The sequence below is a fragment of the Suillus subaureus genome, assembly GCF_016647635.1.
Source record: "Suillus subaureus strain MN1 chromosome Unknown BJ212scaffold_13, whole genome shotgun sequence".
Taxonomy (NCBI): domain Eukaryota; kingdom Fungi; phylum Basidiomycota; class Agaricomycetes; order Boletales; family Suillaceae; genus Suillus; species Suillus subaureus.
Genome location: NW_024538569.1, coordinates 113837 through 132597, shown reverse-complemented (window position 1 = coordinate 132597; position 18761 = coordinate 113837). Strand labels below are relative to the sequence as shown.

Genomic DNA, 18761 nt, shown 5'->3' with positions numbered 1-18761 from the left:
AATCCCATTTAGACTTCCTGTCATATCCGCATATCCAGATCTCAGATCCAATCCTTATCTCATCTCAGATCCAATCCACATCTTATCTCCAATCCTATCCACATCTTATCCCCCTCCAACATCTTGTCATCCAATCTGTCCACTCGTCTGGTCCAGTCCACAATTTATCCGAATCCACAACCAGCACTCATCTCCTTTCGGTAATCCCCTAACTCTGGTATTTCAGTTATCAGTATATCCGTCCTGCTCACTGATCCATTACCTATGCTTCATTTCCATTTTATTATTTGTGATCTGTTTCTACTTACCAATAGACTACCCATATGCTTCGTACATAGCCTCGGACCCTGCTGATTGATCATTCCATTAGATACCTATAGTATATAACCTCCTGTAAATCTCTGTAACACCTCAGTTCAAATATCAACTTAGTTCTGCTCATTCCTGTCCTCTGGACCTGAGTACCGCTACTCTCATCACCCTCCAAGACTTAGGATTGATTCCTATAGTCTATCTGCATCTGCCTCTGTCTATGACAGCTACTACCACTAGTTTCTAGTCTGGACTTGTCCAGATTAGCCTTACAATACTTATCCCACATCCAGGAGTCATCCGGATCCACTACGCTACCCATCCAACCCTCCAGACATGTTAGTCTTGCCTTCCTGAAATAAGGGGCAATACTTGAGTAAGGGGCACAGTGCATGAGCTGAGACTGAAGCCCTTCAGATCCATTTAGCCTTGAGTATGATCTTAACACTTCCCCTGTCCCTGGACTCTGGTCAACTATGTTTCCCTTCTGATTATTGATCTGTTACATACATTTCATTTCTGATATGCATTATTGGTGATCCATCCTACTTACTAATAGACTTTGCATATGCTTTGTATATAGCCTTTGTGTTTGCTGACTGATTCCTATATGATACCTACAGTATATAGACCTCCTGTAACTCTCAGAAATACTTTAGTTCAAATATCATCTTAGTTCCTGCTCATTCCTGTGTCCTCTGGACTTGAGCCAAGTCTCCTGTCACATTCCAAGTCTTAGGATTATATCCTAGACTACATCTCTGGCTCTACCTTAGGGTAGTCTATCCTCTGTTGGTTTCTAGTCTGGACTTCATCCAGATTAGTCTTATCTGCTTGTCCAAGTAACATCCAGATGTCCACTAGATTTATCTCACATTTCAGATCCAGACATCCATTTTCCACCCTAGTCAAATCCCAGAAACTCTGGACAACTGTTCTAGCCTCCAGAAATTAAGGGCACATACTTGGGAAAGAGGCACAGCATACAAGCTGAGGCCAAGCCCTTGTGATCTGACCCCCTTGAGTACACAACCTTAACAGGGAGTCTTTTGACAAGTTCAACAGCAGCAGTGGGGGTGCTTACAACTAGGATTTCTGCATTCGAGTCACCTATAATTTTGATGATGGTGTCTTTAAGTTTGGCTATCATTGTGACAATCATATTGACTCTAGCCTGCAAATGGTAGTTTTTACTATGCTTCTCTTGTTGTTACTTTCCTTAGGTTATGTTCGCATTTTTACTGCTTACATAACCATCTTCCCTTTACCTAGGACTCTACACTCACTACTCAATTTCCCCTTGTCTCCAGTTCTTGGTTGCTCCCCATTCACTTGGGTTATTTAGTAGCATCCCCTAGTTGTAGCTTCCTAGTTGTAGCTTCTCAGCTTACCAGATAGCTCCTGGAACATAGTTTTCTGTCTTTGACTTGAAGTGTCCACTTTTCACTCACTCATTTTATCTCTTGAGCTTGAGCCTAGTCCATTGATTCCCTTGGGTCAAATGTTCTTGCTTGCAGGTGTAGCAGCTAGGCAGAGCATTGACCATTATACTGGCTGAGTACTTTTATCAAGTGTCCAGTTAGGTTATGTCTTTCACACCATGCTCTGGGCATTGCTTTCATGCTTAGCCCAGTAGGTGTGTACCCATGCCTTGGCACCCTCCTTCTGGGGCCACCTCTCCTTCAGTACTTGAGAGACATTGCCCCATGTTAATTGACCGAGTTGGGGGGTGTGGAAGCCACCTGGTGAGGTTGCAGTGATTCTGAAACTGCTGTCAAGGGTCCTGACACCATTTACTAGTGATTGTATATTAGTTGATGAATGGATTATGGGTGGTTGTGGCCTACCCAAAATTTCAGCCATGGTAGTGGTACCCAATCTGAGAAAGTCCCATTGGTGTTGGGCTGCAGGTGATTGGGGGGGTTGTTTAATATTCAGATGTTTGTTTGCAGGAGCAGAGGAGGCAGAGGTTTGTTTCTGTACTTTCCTGTTGGTCTGGTTAGAAGTATGGTTGGTGTCTGCAACTGGGGAGGCTGGGCAGTTCCTCTTGCCAGTATGAGAATCAGTGTTCATGTGGTAGGTTGGGGGAATGGATGCAGTGGTGATTGCAGTGTTGGTAGTTGGTTGGCTCATGGTGGGTGGGGCAATGTCTTCAGCTGGCATCTTAGTTCATTGAGTATATAATGATGAGGAGTGGGAGGTGACTGCTTAGGCTTGTTGAGAATGTTGAGGACTTGCAGCTTTTAAGCAATTGCTTAGCCAAGATCCTTTGTTGGATGTGGGAAGGAGTGTTCTAAGGTCCTTTGTGAGTATAGAGTGGTTCACAAGTGGTGACATATTATCAGTGGGGCGAACAAAGACATTTGTTGTTCTTATCAAGGTGTGATGCCACACAGTCAGTTTGGGCCACTAGTGGCGAGTGCATTCATTGTTGGTTGGTCTCTGTGGAGAAGCATATGTTTGTTGTAGTGGTCTGGTGGTGCATAGATTGCATATCATTGAAGGTAGATGAGGTTCCTATTTCAATCAGTTCTTACTATTTGGTTGTTTGGGATCCATGTGTCATAGGTGATGGGCATGCACTTCTTGTGTGTGGGGCTCTCAATATCAACTCTGCTTGGGGAACTTAGTTATAGATTCATGTGGTGGATAACACTATGTTCTGTGTGAACATTGACAGTGTCAGGCAACACCCTGTGTGAGTGCCACCCTACCTGAAGGTGGTGGTTCAGGTCCAAGAAGCCCCCCTGTGTTGTGTAAGTACTTGAAATTGCTAGACTCTGTTCAGGATCATGATTTTGGCCAACTTCAACAAATTTTGAGAAATAAAAAACAAGATTAAGTAAGCATTTGCTCATCAGAGCTTGAAACAGATGTCATGCTGATTAGCAGTGTGATCAATATCATAGTGTGTGTAGTATACACACACCATGGCCATGCTCCCCCACCTCTTTCTCCACAGCAGTGGCAACACTGATGATGAGGTTTCATCAAACTCAAGGGATTGTGAGTGGGATGAGGAGGACCAACTAGATGTGGAAGATGAGGAAGATGGAGGATTTGGAGAGCATTGACGATGTAGAGGAATCTGATATCAAGTTTCTTCAAGCAATCATCAACTTTTTTCAGCACATGGTCTCATCAGCCTCTGAAGTCATCAATATTGTGGGGGTCACCATGATTTCATACACAAACACTTATTACAACAAACAACCATATCATACTTCAATCCTGACAGGAGTTGGCTGGGTCAATGAACTTCTCAATGGCCATCCAGAACAGATTTGATGTGAGCTTGGTGTGCATCATTATGTATTCATTGTACTGCTACAATTACTTTGTGAGGGTGGTATAAATGACTCAAAACACATAACCCTGGAGGAACAACTAGCCATCTTCCTGTATGCTACCTTGCTGAGCATTTTCGATGCTCAAATGATACTATATCGAAGTGTGTCCTCCCACTCTTACCCCTATGCATGCTCAATATTCCTTTCAGATATTTCAAATGAATTTTCATTGCATTCTCCTCCTGCCTAATCTATTCCACTTATGTCTGGCTTCCCAATGCAGATGCTCCAATACCATCTCAAATCCTTGAGACAAGAAAATTATATCCATACTTTGCTGATGTAATCAGCACTATTGATGGCACACACATCACTTGCCATCCCTCAGCTGCTGATTGCAATGCCACTCATGACTGCAAAGTGTTAAGGTTATGTGCTCAAGGGGGTCAGATCACAAGGGCTTGGCCTCAGCTCATACACTGTGCCCCTTTCCCAAGTATGTGCCCTTAATTTCCGGGGGCTAGAATAGTCATCTGGAGTTTCCAGGATTTGACTAGGGTGGATAATGGACGTCCAGATCTGAGATGTGAGATAAATCCGACAGATGTCTGGATGTTACTTGGACAAGCGGATAAGGCTAATCCAGATGGATTCCAGACTAGAAACTAACAGGGGATAGACTACCCTAAGGTAGAGCCAGAGATGTAGTCTAGGATGCAATCCTAAGACTTGGAATGTGACAAGAGACTTGGCTCAAATCCAGAGGACACAGGAATGAGCAGGAACTAAGATGATATTTGAACTAAAGTATTTCTGAGAGTTACAGGAGGTCTATATACTGTAGGTATCATATAGGAATCAGTCAGCAAACACAAAGGCTATGTACGAAGCATATGCAAAGTCTATTAGCAAATAGGATGGATCACAAATAATGCATATCAGAAATGAAATGTATGTATGGATCAATAATCAAAAGGGAAACATAGTTAACTGGAGTCTGGAGACAGGGGAAGTCTAAATGGGGTTGGGCACTGATATAGAGTTTGGATTCCAGAAGGAAGATAAAGATAGATCAGATCATTGGAGATCCAGATCTTGGATCCGGATGTCCAGAGAAGCAGATTTAGAGTTGAGGGTCCAGAATGGCATATGACACAAAGGGAATTTAACCCAAAATTGCCTTGCTGCATACAACTTCAACATGCATTTCACATGCATGTTGAGTGGCTTCCAGGGGTCTGCAGTGGATGCATGTGTCTACAACATGGCTTGTCTGACTGATTTTACATTTCCTCCAGGCAAGGTTTACCTTGCAGATGCTGGATTTGGCATGTGCAATGAATTGTTCATGCCTTATCATGGTGTCCACTACTGTTACAGTTACACTTGCCCCTATTCATTTTCCTTACTTACATGTGTATTATGTCATGACTGCGCCATGCCATGCCATCACTAGACTTGTCCTTTCTATATTTGTATTACATTGTGATCACTGCAGCCGTTGTTAGATGACACACCTCTTATCTCTGACTCACCTCTTATCTCTGACTCGTCTCTTATCACTGACTCATTGCTGACATGCATGTACCTGCCCTAAAGTACTTATGTCCTATATATATATCCGGTCATGTACTTAGTAGAACTTCACTTTAATCCTACTAGGTTTTCACCAGAACATCTCTTGCTTAGGACCTCCAATCCTAAGTCGTCTGAACCTATATTCAAAGCAGAGACACTCTCTTTGCTTTGTCTTACGACCCTTACATTTGTAAGGTCTTGATTCAACTTCAACTGACACTCTTATCGAGCTGTTGACATCGCGACTATCCTAGTTTGTAACAAAGGATTAAAGTCCTACTCCAACCCTCTCCATCAGGGAGGTCCCAGAAACCCAGAAACCAGAAATAGACAGAGAGAAACATAAAATGTTCCCTGCACCCAGAAACATCACTAGACCAGATGATCAGGATGTCAGCACCCAACACCTCAGAACTTAAAGCAGGAGCTCTGACATTGTATGATGGAAGCCCCCAGAAAGCTTTATGATGGTTGTATTCGATTAAGGCATACTTTGCCCTTAATGCTACAATCTACAGTACTGACAAAAAGAAAGTCATCACCACTCTCACATATATGACTGAAGATAGCGCTATGGGATGGGCCCTCACCTTCTACACTGAAGTTGATAACTCCACTTCCAAATCCTATGGAACCTTTGCGAATTTTGAAACAAAATTCAAAGAAGCCTTTGTACCAGCTGATGCCATTGGCACAGCTATGAATAGGCTCCACACTTTGAAACAAACGGGCGACCTCACTTCCTACATTGCTAGCTTCAAGACTCTTGCCGCACAAGCCTCTGTAAAGCAAGATGCTGTCTTGATCACGTTTTTCAACGATGGACTTAAGAAAGGAATTGTCAATTCCATTTTTCAGATGGAAACCATTCCCACAGATTTCAACAAGTACGTCACCACAGCCATCAGGCTTGATAGCAATTGGCAGAGAGGTGCCATGTTCTGTGAGAACAATCGCGCCACCACCAAGCCAACTGGACAGCAATATGTGCCTAGACCCTCCATTGATCGGCATGATCCTAATGCCATGGAGGTAGATCGTCTTTCTGAAGCAGAAAGGAATGACCATATGAAGAAAGGGTTATGCTTCATGTGTCACCAGAAGGGGCACATGACCAGGGCCTGCCCACAGAAGAGGAACGGGAAAACCCTGGTTCGTCATGAAGAAATAGAAGAAAGTGACAAAGAAGATGAAGATACAATGATCTGTCGCCTTGCCAAGGATTTTTGATGTGGAAGACTGGATTGATGCATATGTGTGATAGAGAGGAGAGCCTTTTCTTCCTTGTTACTGACCTGAGATGAGCTGTCTTGAGAATGTTTCTCACAGTGTGTGAAGAGACAGGGAATGTGATGGTGGAATTGATGTAATAGGTGACCTGGACAGCATTATCAGCCTTTCCTGTAGTGATATGTTGGATAATAGCCCTCCTATCAGTAGAGGTGAGCTTGGATGGATGCCCTTCACAGAAGTTTTCCTTGTCTGTGTGACTTTCTTTGATGAACTTGGCCACAGTGGACTTGGATACTCCAGTTCTAGAGGAAATTTGACAAGCAGAGAGGCCAGAATAGGAAAGAGAGAGGATATTATCCCTTTGAGCAGGGGGGGTGGCTTTCATGGTGAATATAACCATGACATATGGAAATTTTTGGTTTGTATAGTTAGATATGGTTTTAAAATGACATAATGACACCACTTTATAATTTATTTAATGGTGGCATGATTGTTATGGTGTCATAAATGATGATTTATATAGTTTTAATATGTGCTCAAAAAACTGTCCACATGAGTCATGATTTTGTAAGCCTTGTATCTCCACCATATCTCCACCGATTCCCACGGCGTAGGGCTCAAATGAAAGCCCTGAAGCCATACTACAATGTGGTATAAGCATGTCCTTGAGCCATTTGTGAGTTCTCACACAATATCATAGATAGTGAAAAATGTCAAAACATGCGGACAGTTTTTTGAGCCACTGTACCTATCAGACTTGTATGAAGTATTGGAATCAGGAAGGAACTTTGTGTTCCCATTTCCCTTATCTCAAAAACCCATCTGAAAACTGTCGAAACAACTGCTGCTGTTGACTCTGGTGCTGCCGGAACATTCATTTCCAAAGACTTTGTTAAACTCCACAACATCAGGACGCACAAGTTAACAAAGCCATTCCGAGTTACCACTGCAGATGGAAGTTATGTGAAAGGAGGCACTGTCACTCAATATTGCATCCTTATAGTAAAAATTGATGAATGATTGATGATCGGAAAGTTCAATATCACGCGACTCAGTTGCTGTGATCAGATCTTACTCAGAATTCCCTGGCTACGGGCCATGGATCCAGTAATCAGATGGAAAGCAGAGATGCTAGAACTCTCTCAAACCAAGAAGAGTGATTTAATTGAAGAAGACATCGATAATGAATGAAGAAAGAACAGCCTCCCACCTCTCTTCCAACGAACCAGTCATAAGCTGGAGCCAACCCCAGTTGTAGTATTACCCAGGTAGCCATTGCCACAAGCTACTATCAAAGAAATCCCTGATGAAGAAGCACCCCCAGTACTGCCCAATTTTGACCCTATCCCTGATGGCAACGACGATTCCTTTGACACCAAAGAAGACATATGGACTTCAGATTATGCACCACCTGTACGTGAACTTGCTACATATCACCTTGATGATGATGAGTTTTTGGTTGAATATCCCATTGATGCTACTGAGCTCTGGGTCATCACCAATATTTCCATGGATACCCTGTTGACCAAAGATGGTACTAGTGCTACAGAACAGAAACCCACAGTTACACCTTTATCATGGCCTATGGAATACATCAAAACTAGTAACAAAGCTCAACAGTTCGCATTAGCAGCTGGACTTGAACAGAAAAAGAAGATGTTTGAAGAACTTGTCCCTTCCTACCTTCATAATTTCACTGACATCTTCACCAAAGACAGTCTGAACCAATTACCACCCAAATGACCTGGTATCGACCATCATATCGAAACTAAACCCAGTTTTATTCCCAAGACGTCAAAGGTATACCCATTATCAGAAGCAGAATGCACCACCATCAAAGCATTTATCTATGAAAATGTAAAGAAAGGTTTCATATCTGAGTCAAAATTGCCACAGGCGAGTGGTTTCTTCTTCATAGGAAAGAAAAGTGGAGACCTACGTCCTTGCCAGGATTATCACTATATCAATGATTGGACGGTCAAGAACACCTACCCTCTCCCATTACCACTCTCATTGGTTGCTCAGTTGCATGGTGCAAAATACTTCATGAAGATGGACATCCATTCCGGTTATAACAACATTTGGATTCACCCTGACAATTGGTGGAAAGCTGCTTTCACTACAGAGTATGGACTGTTTGAACCAAATGTCATGTTCTTTGGTCTATGCAACTCTCCTGCCACGTTCCAAGCATATATGAACCAAACTTTCCAACAGGAGATTAATGAAGGATGGCTTGTCATATACATGGATGATATTCTGATCTTTTCCAATGACCTCGCTTCTCATCGGGATTGGACCCAGCGTGTCCTTGAAAGAATTTGCAAAGAAAAGCTGTTCCTAAAACCGGAGAAATGCACATTCAATGCGCAAGAAGTGGAATATCTAGGCATGATTATACGCCCTGGATGTGTTGCAATGGATGTTGCTAAAACTGACGGTATTTGTGATTGGCCTACCCCTACAATGGTGAAAGAAGTTCAGTCATTTTTGGGATTCTGCAACTTTTATCGAAACTTTGTTCCCCATTATTCCGACATTGCTAGACCCCTAATCAACCTCACTAAGAAGGATATCAAGTTTCTATGGTCAGATCATTGCGCCTCAGCATTCTCCACCCTGAAGGAATGTTTTCTGAAACAACCTGTCCTGCAAAACCCAGATCCAAGCAGGCAGTTTGCAGTAGCTACCGATGCTTCACTTGTCACTACTGGTGCAGTATTGCTGCAAACCGATGAAAACAGTGTTTACCACCCATGTGGGTATCTGTCACAAATGTTGAACCCCACAGAACGCAACTACCAGATATTTGATTGGGAGCTTCTGGCTGTTATCTGCGCCTTAACCAAATGGTGTCATTATTTGGAAGGCAACCCACATCCTGTCCTCATCTTCACCGACCATAAAAACCTCTTGTACTTCCAATCAGCCCAAAAGCTAACCTGTCAGCAAGCCCGCTGGCAATTGCTTCTGTCCTGCTATGACATTGAGCTTCATCATGTAGCGGGAACCAAGCTTGCTGCCCCAGATGCACTTTCCTGCTGCCCTGATCATGGTGTCGACACTGCCAGCAATAATGCGGATGTCACCCTACTCCCCAACTCCTTGTTCATATGCCTTCTTGATGTTGAACTAATGACTTCCCTTGCCAACCCTGATCCCTCTGACCCCGACCCCATTTTCCAAGCTGCTTCTGATGCCCTGGATGGCCTTTCCCTCCCCCCTATGAAATCCGCTCTTGTGGATTTGATGATAAAAGATGATATCCTTTATTATAAAGACCATGCCTATGTCCATCCTGCTGGTCGGCACCTTATTTTGGAGCAGTGTCATGATCACACTACCACTGGTCACCCTGGGCATTTTAAAACTGAAGAACTGGTTAAGCGGGACTTTTGGTGGCCCTATGGGTACCTATATCTGGAAATACATTGAAGGCTGCGCCCTCTGCCAGCAGATGAAATCTGACACTCATCCAATGACCCCTCCCCTGGTCCCCATTCCATCTGCTGCTGCGGTGCCATTCACCCAGGTCTCTGTTGACCTTGTCACTGACCTTCCTCCGTGTGCTGGTTTTGACTCTGTTATGGTCGTGGTCGACCATGGGCTTACTAAGGGGGTAATTCTTATCCCCTGCACGAAAACCATCACCTCCAAAGGAGTCACCAAGAAATTTTTCAAATACGTCTACCATCGATTCAGCCTGCATGAGAAAGTTATCTCTGATCATGGGCTGCAATTCATATCGAAATTCTCAAAAGCCCTCGCCAAGCTCTTGAAATACGATATAGCTGCATCTACTGCTTATCATCCTCAGACTGATGGCCAAACTGAATGTCTTAATCAAGAACTTGAAACCTATCTCCAAATCTATTGCTGAAATCACCCCGAAGATTGGGTAAAACATCTCCCAATGGCAGAATTTGTACACAACCATCGAAAACACAACTCCCATAACACCTCCCCATTCTTCCTAATGATGGGATATAAAACAAGAGCCCTTCCTCACATACTCCCTGACTCTACTGTCCCTGCAGCAGAAGATAGACTTTGTTCGCTCCAGAAATCAAGAGAAGAAGCACTGTCCTGCCATAACCTTGCTATGCAGTGAATGGCAGAACGGTCTCATGGACAGACATATCACCCGTGGAAAATAGGAGATAAGGTTTGGTTATCAGGAAAGAATTTGATCACGCAGTTACCATTGTGGAAACTTGCACCGAAACGATATGGCCCTTTTTCCATCACCACAGTACTATCTCCCATCACTTTCACACTCCAACTCCCACCACAATGGAAAGTTCACCCCATGTTCCATGCTTCCAAACTATCGTCCTATCATGAGACAGAGGTTCATGGCCCAAACTTCCACAATCCACCCCCAGATGTCATTGATAATGAAGAAGAGTATGAAATCGATGCAATCTTATCACACAAAGGCACGGGTAAATGAAGACGTTATCTTTTATCCTGGAAAGGATACTCTTCTGCTAGTAACAAATGGGTTCCAGAAGAGAACCTTAGCAATGCTGCTGACATCCTCATTGCATATAAAAAGACTCACAAATTGTAACCACAGAACAATGTCTCTTGAATGCCTATGCCTCTGTATCCAATGAATTGAAGAGCTCACCGCTGCTATGAATGCTGTATCCGAAAACATTGCTAATCCATCATCCCTCATTGACTACCAAACTGCTACTGCCACCAACCTCACTGCCAATGCATCTTCCCCAGTTGCTTCCCCACCATCATTAGACTCTACCTTGACCAACGACTCCATTCTCACCGATTACTTCTCAATCATTGACCAAGTTGAAACCAGCGCCTTGTTTGAATCCACTATCACATCCCAGCAATACGCCATTGAAATAGATCGCCTCTTAGGAGAAAGAGGAGCAATATCTAGCAGACTCATCATCTGAATCATCAGAGATGCTAGTCTCATCGAGCATACTGCCAATCTTCTTGATGATGAATGTCACAAGACCATCTTCCATCATCTTCATATATGCATTCATAACACTGCAATCTGTCTTCTGCCTGATGATACTAGGGAGGCTATCAGAGAAGCTATTCACATTGTCACAGAATGGATTGCTCTCGACCCAGTTGCATGTCCTCCCTCTCCGCACATTGCCATTCCAATCCCACTGCCAATTCCTCCAACAATTACCATTGAGCATCAGGATGACAATATCCCTCCTATTGCTGTACTTAATGTACCAGCTTCTCCGTCTCCTACCCCCATCACACCCACTGCACATCGATACCCTATTAGGCGCAGATCCACCCGCATCGCCAAGTGTACCGCATCGGCCTCCCCACACAGAAATTGTAAATGACGATCTAGATCCCCTTCTCCCCCAACACAGTTGACCTCCATCACCACAGTAAAAATGGCAACAGTTGATAACGTCGTATGCTGCAATTGCCACTGTAGAGACCCTGTTGAAGGTTCAACAACTCTGCTAGGCTGGAGAGCTAAAGAAAGAAAGATGCCTCTACCTCTGGGGTGAGAGGAAGGCATACTGACTCTCTAGATGTTGGTCGAAGTACGCCAGGTGATATGTTCGACCCTTAAGGGAAGCAAGGAAAGCAAATCCATGAAGAGACTCCAGGTCAACTCTGGTGAAGTGCGCTGGAAGCATGCGCACGGGAATATGGAGCGCATAGGTGCGCGAAGCGTGGGAATAAGGCACAAGCTGGTGCACGGACATGTAAAGACTGATGGAAGGCGTGAACTGGGGCTGCTGAGTGATAATGGACTGTTGCTGATGACTAGGGTGACAACTCTGATGGATGCTAACTCATGATGGATTCTAACTGCTAGATGACTACTGGATGGTGGTTGCTATATTCTGTGGTGGTGGTAGGTGTATGAAAACTTCCTAGGCAACAGGTAAGCTGTGCCTAGGCACACTCCCAGGGCTCGGAAGCAAACAGGGAGCGCTCTAAGTATGTAAATGATGTAAATAAAGGGTCCATGACGAAATAAGATATGGTATGATGCTAAATATGAGAATAAATGAAAAGGGACACACCAGGGAACTGGTTGGATGATGGATGGATGCTCCCAGATGCTGCGCGACATAAGGCGACCAAGCGTGGGAAGAGCGCGCTAAGCGCGTGCGTGGGAAAGTGTCGTGTAGTGTGGGAATGCATCGCGCCTCTGGCGCATTTTGTGGGAAAGTCATGGAGGGTGAGTTGTACACTGTACCAATTGTTGTGAGTCGTAATATGGGCGATATACGCCTGGAGGAATCTCATTCCCTACACCGTCCTCTACAGCTGTATAATAGGCATATTTTCGCATTTTGGCCTTTGCGCTGAAGCCCCCAATAAGCACGATACATGCACAGTATTTGTGACAATGCACGCTTCGAACATGCTACGAGCGCACTTTCGCGTCCTCATCGCCAACCATCCGCATGTCCTGTCCTCATCCTCCAAGGTCCATTGGTGTGTGATTCTATCTATTTTTACTTCAAACACATATCACAGAGTTACATATGGTATGCAATTACACATTGCCTCACTATTTTTACTGCAGTTACATCACTTACGATATTTACCACTACTTATTCGCTTCCGAAGCCTGGGAACACACTTACAAGGCATTACATGTCTCTGAGTAAATTTTAGTTACTGGGTTCCCTTCCACTAGTATCGGGATAGCAGCAGATAGTAGAATTGACTACCACCTTTGTCGATTTTCACACTTGAACTGCAAAAAGGGATCATTTAGTCTCCATCATCTCCCACCAATCCAAGAAAAAGATCAGTACCGCTCGCCTTGAGGTCTAGAGCCTAGCCACAAAGTGCGCATTTCGCATGTCAAGCACGCATCTTCATGTACCTATCGCATCCAGTGCGCTTTGGCACCTATCGTCGCATTCCATACTCTCACGCTCCACCAGGCCCTCTGTCGAGAGCTAGTTCTTGGCATTTCCCCTCAATTCTTTAGAGGAATCCTTTCTCAGTGGCAATCCCCTTGGGTCGAGTTTGACTCGCGTCCAGGGGAGCTCTGAAGAGTTCTTATCTTTAGTTTTCCCCCCCCCCCCATCCAAATTCCTCGCCTTCAACTGGAGCCCACTGTGAGGGGATTGTCTGAGAAGACTAGCAGGTCACTCAGGCCAACCAAGGAGCGCAAAGCCAGGGAAGAAGCCATCAGGGAATTCAATATCGCAATTTCTGACCCGCGAATCGCGTCTGCAGAAGAGATTTTTATTCCAGTATGAAGAACCCATGCGCAACACTTCTCAGAACCTGCGTGCCCAGATCAGTCACTCTTCATGCCAAACCCCTGCGCACCAGCATCACCGGTCATGCCTTCACCAAAGGACTCCACAAAAGGTGAATCATCTGACAAATTCGAAGTGCATGACAACCCAAGGAACTTACCCCCAGGGGCATTTATTAACACTCCCAAGCGCTTAGCCATGACAAGCGCTAGCACTATTTCCTCCTTATCTGCACTAACTGCCTTGAGCAGCCTGTCTAATGAACTGACCACCCACAGCGAAGATGCACCTGTCATGTCGTCATCCACCCTCCAGAAAACATGCCCCACTCTGGAGGCACTGCCCATCAAACAAGAAGCATTTGAGACACCTCGCACACCAGACTCTATCCCAGGCAGCATAGTACTAGCTAATATTTCGTGCAAGCATGAACCGCAATTGCTCAAACCGAACCCCATCATCAACACAACCCAGCAAGTGACCATGGCCACGACTTACAAGATGCCTATCCATGGAACTAACAAAGCCCCAAAATTTGACGGAACTATGGAGAATCTTGTTGACTTCATCGATATTTATGAAGGACACGCCGATGAGGTGGGCCTCCTCAGGCTTGACCACATCAAAGGTATTATTCATTATCTGCCATCAAACGAAAGGGAGTTATGGGGCGGACTGCCTGAGGCGACACTGAGCGATTATGAAGCATTTATTAAGGAGATCAAGGTAATGTATCCCGGTTGAGAAGGCCCCAAATGCTATGCGCTTGACGACCTTCAGGCGGTCACGCGTGGTCAAGTGGCCAAGCCAATGTCTTCAGCAAAAGAATTGAGTGACTACCTTCACGCATTCAGAAGGATTATGCAGCCACTCATCAATGAAGACTGCATAGGGAAGTCCAAACAAGATCGCGTATTCATTCAAGGAATACCAAGCGATGTCCAAGCGCAAATTCACACATGCCTCCAGATCACAACCCACGGGACCCGTACCCCTACATGCAAGTCTTCGAAGCTGGACAGTTTTTACTACCAGCCACAGCCAACGCACCAGTGACCCAGGCCAGTGCCCTGGTGACAGCACCCCTCACAAGGCTAAGCACAATGCCTGTGTCCACACAGCAATTAGCGCATGGCTCGGTAATGAAATGCAAGTACACGTACAAATGTGGTAATGCGCCCCTGAGGGACGACTGTGTTTTCTGTGGTAGCCTTGAACACTTCCTCAGCTGCTGCCAAGAGAAGACAAGGTATATAGAAGCTGGCAAATGTAAGGTCAATGAGACAAACCAGAGGTTTGTCCTGCCGAACGGTAATTACATCCCAGGCAGGGAGGGGTCGCTCAAGGAACATATTGACAGATATCATACTAACCACACTGCAACGGCAGCGCTCCCTAACACTAGCGTTACCGCAGGCATCTTTTACCACGCATCACCAGATGTAGAGGTCGCATTAGACGTAGGCTTGTCTGTGTTCGTGCATACCATAGCGGAATCGGAACCAGAGATGGACAAAGACAACCAAGAGGTGATGCACGCGACCACTAAGTGTGATCAGAGACGTAGCACAAGGAATGAGGCTAAGGGTAAGAGTGTACAATCTGACAGCACTCCAGTAGCTAGCGAAACACGCGCACGCCCTGGTCCAATATCTTGACAAGCCCTTGAGACGGAGGAAATAGTTTCTCCAGCTGTTCAAGCTTCAATGGGCAAAGGCAAGGCACCAGAGGGAGTGAAAGCTACCTCTGCGGCGTCAACATCAATGAGCAAGCCGAAAGAGACGGCCAAGGCGCCCGCTATTGCAGCATCACTGGGGTCACCTCCTGCTAACACAAATTCTTCCTCTTCTTCATCTAGTCAATATAGGTTTTCATTCGTGCTTGAAGATAAGGATGCAGAAAAACGCGTCATAGAGTGCCTTTTAGACGGCAATATCACTATCCCCGTTTGCAAATTATTTGCAGTTTCACCAGACATCCGCAAGCAATTCCAGGAACTGACCACGACCAAACATGTTACCATCAGCACAGTCTCTGTCAATGAATTATCCAGCCAGCCTATGACAGAAGAATTCATACATGCATTTGAGCAAGATTGACTTAGAAGCAATGACGGCAAGGTGGTCACGGACCATTTCATGCCACTACATTGTATTTGCGCGATCACGGTTGGGGGATGGGTATTGACCTGTGTCCTTGATCAAGGCACCGAAGTAGTAGTAATGCTGAAAGAAGTCTGGAGATCACTAGGTGTAGGATTGTGCACGGACCATCACCTCAACATGGAATCAGTCAATATGTCAAAGGACTCAACACTCGGAGTTGTCGAGAACGTGCCACTGGACTTTGGCACAGGACCAATGTATTTCCAGGTACAAGTCACTGAGTGTGCAAACTTCGAAATCCTATTAGGGCACCCATTCTTCAAGCTCATGGCCTGCAAAATGTTCGACCTACCCAATGGTGATCAGGATATCCTACTGACAGATCCCAATTCGTGCAAGGAGTTATGCCTCCCCACTCAACAATGGGTGAAGCGATGTGGCCATTGCGCTAGCAGGCTACCTTGCCCACAACATGCGCCTAAGTTGTCCCAAGTCGAGGAAGAGAAGGGTTTTTAGATATCGATGATCTGCAGAATTTGTGGGGAGACACCCACACTCCATATATAATCCAACCCTGGTATACATTTCCATCTCATAAAGACACGCAGTCTTTTTCTCTTTCCGAAGCGCACGCAGAAGTTCCTCACTCACAGCTCCCAAGGAGCGATGCCACATCAGTCTCAGTTTTTTCGCATAGTATTTCCTCATTCTATGATCCTTTATCATCATCGCACATTTCCGCACATTATGTGCACCTGACATCTACCCATTCAGCTTTAGGTCGAGAGGCTATTGACGCCTTCAATTCTGTGTACTATTATGATCGCGCGCTTCACGCACTGGTATACAAACCAGTTGCGAAGAAAGTGCGCACAGTGCCCACTACCATGCCTGCAGAGTATAGGCTAGTGCGTGAGTTACCCGCTGACCCATTGGCTGGCATGCCAGAACTGCCACCTCATCCCCCAGATTTCATTCCAGGAAGTTGTTTCACGAGTGAGCGTGCTGCAAAGCTCAATCTAGACCCTGCGAAATGGCTTTGGCCAGAAGAACTTAAGCTTGTATGCTGGCTAGTTCATGTTCATGAACGCGCATTTGCATGGGATGCCTCAGAGAGAGGCCACCTCAATGAGAAATATTTCCCACCATACAAGATTCCAATCATACCACACACCCCCTGGTCGCAACAGAATATCCCTATCCCTCCCACAACACTTAGTGAAGTTATACGCATTATCAAGGAGAAGATTGCATCAGAAGTATATGAGCTGTCGACAGCCGCCTCTTGATCGTGCTGGTTTTGTGTTGTCAAGAAGGATGGCAAGTCACTGCGCCTAGTCCATGACTTACAACCGCTCAACGCGGTCACAATACAGGACACCTCAGTGCCACCATTTATCAAGCATCTGGCTGAATCATTTGCAGGATATGCTGTATACGGTATGATGGACCTGTATTCAGGGTATGATCAGTGTGCACTCCATGAAGAATCGCGCGACTTGACTACCTTTGGGACACCATTAGGACCTCATTGTTACGGCGAACTGTAGGTTGACTAGGATGGGCACGACGATAGGTACTCGATAAGAGTACGCCTAAAGCCGGATCGTGTCCTCACAAATGTAAGGTTCTTTAAGACAAGTCAGAGAGAGTGTCTCTAGCTTGAATATCGGTTATCAGACGACTTAGGATTGGAGGTCCTAAGCGAAGGATAGTGCAGGTAAAACCTAGTAGATTAAAGTGAAGATCTATCTAAGTACATGACCGGGTTTATATAGACGTAGACCCTTTAGGGCAGGTAAGTATACGTCATCAGTCGAGTCAGAGATAAGCGATGAGTCATCTAGACATCATCGGTCGAGTCAGAGATAAGTAATGAGTCATCTAGTGATGGTGTGTGGCGATTGTGATGTAATACAAGGAAAGCGGTCAGTCTAATGATGGCACAGCAAGGTGCGGTCACGACGTAATACACAAGGATAAGAGAAAAGAGACAGGGGGTAACCACGATTGTAACACTCATCGGTTGACAACATTACCACAAGGACATGGAAATGCAGTACAGGTATACCAAGGAGATATCACCTTCGTCTGTCATGTCCCACAATCCGGACCCACGTTCCATCATATTCCCACGCCTTCCGAGCCCACATCCGGACCCCACATCATATCCAGCTCATTCCAAGATCCCCTTCCGCTGTGCTCCACACCTCAGCAGGATTGACTACACTCTGGATTTACCCCTGAGCTCCGGACCATCAGATCCTCACTGCTAGCCTGATCTGTACAACCCTATCCTGTCCACCCTATGTGCACTTCATCCAGCAAGACATCCAGACTTCACCTCATCTCAGATTCCAGAACTATATCCACCTTCTTGTATTCTGGTCCTGTATCCACCTTGTCTTCTGGATCCCCAGATCTCCGGACCTCCGGATATTAGCTCCGGACCTATTCCCACCCTCTGTCCGATATCCTGCGCCTATCCCCATTTAGGCATTCTCTGCTTTCCAGCTTTTGGTTACCTCTTCTTCTGTCTTGCTTATTGATCCTTGTATGAGTCTTCATCTCCGAGTTCATTTAGTTATGTTCTGTCTTACTTACTAATGTGTTTCCACATGCTCGTACATAGCCTTGCTCCTTTGCTTACTGATCCCCTCAGATATTGTTCAGTATAACCCCTGTAGATACTCCTGTAGTTCCTTAGTTTGAATATCAACTTAGACTTGCCCAATCCTCTCTTGGACTTTGGTCCACCTAAGTCTGTCCTACCCATCAGGCCTAGGGATTGATTCCCTAGGCCAGAGCTCCACCTTTCCGGCACTTACCCTCTTTCTGGACTTAGGTCCAACCCTTGTCTCTCCAACTCTACCTTAGGGTAGTCTACCTCTGTTTGTTTCTACATCAGATGAAGTCCAATGTAGCCCCTATTCCTTCCAGACCTCCGGACCTCCTGTCCCTCGTACCTCCAGGCATCCTGTCCTTCAGACGTTCCGCCC

General features: G+C 45.3%; 2 protein-coding genes across 2 annotated transcripts; one reads left to right on the top strand and one right to left on the bottom strand.

Annotated features, from left to right (window-relative positions):
- Positions 1 to 1905: 1905 nt before the first annotated feature.
- On the bottom strand, positions 1906 to 2475 carry BJ212DRAFT_1480079 (uncharacterized protein; the record flags this gene model as incomplete). The annotated part of the gene is made up of 2 exons (XM_041340007.1): positions 1906 to 2108; positions 2160 to 2475. 2 exons carry the CDS (start codon positions 2473 to 2475, stop codon positions 1906 to 1908), a joined length of 519 nt encoding a protein of 172 aa, XP_041193750.1.
- An 11233-nt stretch (positions 2476 to 13708) lies between these two features.
- BJ212DRAFT_1480076 (uncharacterized protein) lies at positions 13709 to 15756 on the top strand (the record flags this gene model as incomplete). Its single annotated transcript, XM_041340006.1, has 4 exons — positions 13709 to 14383; positions 14438 to 14678; positions 15047 to 15244; positions 15320 to 15756. The coding sequence occupies 4 exons, from the start codon at positions 13709 to 13711 to the stop codon at positions 15754 to 15756; spliced, it is 1551 nt and encodes a 516-aa protein (XP_041193749.1).
- Between the last annotated feature and the right edge of the window lie 3005 nt (positions 15757 to 18761).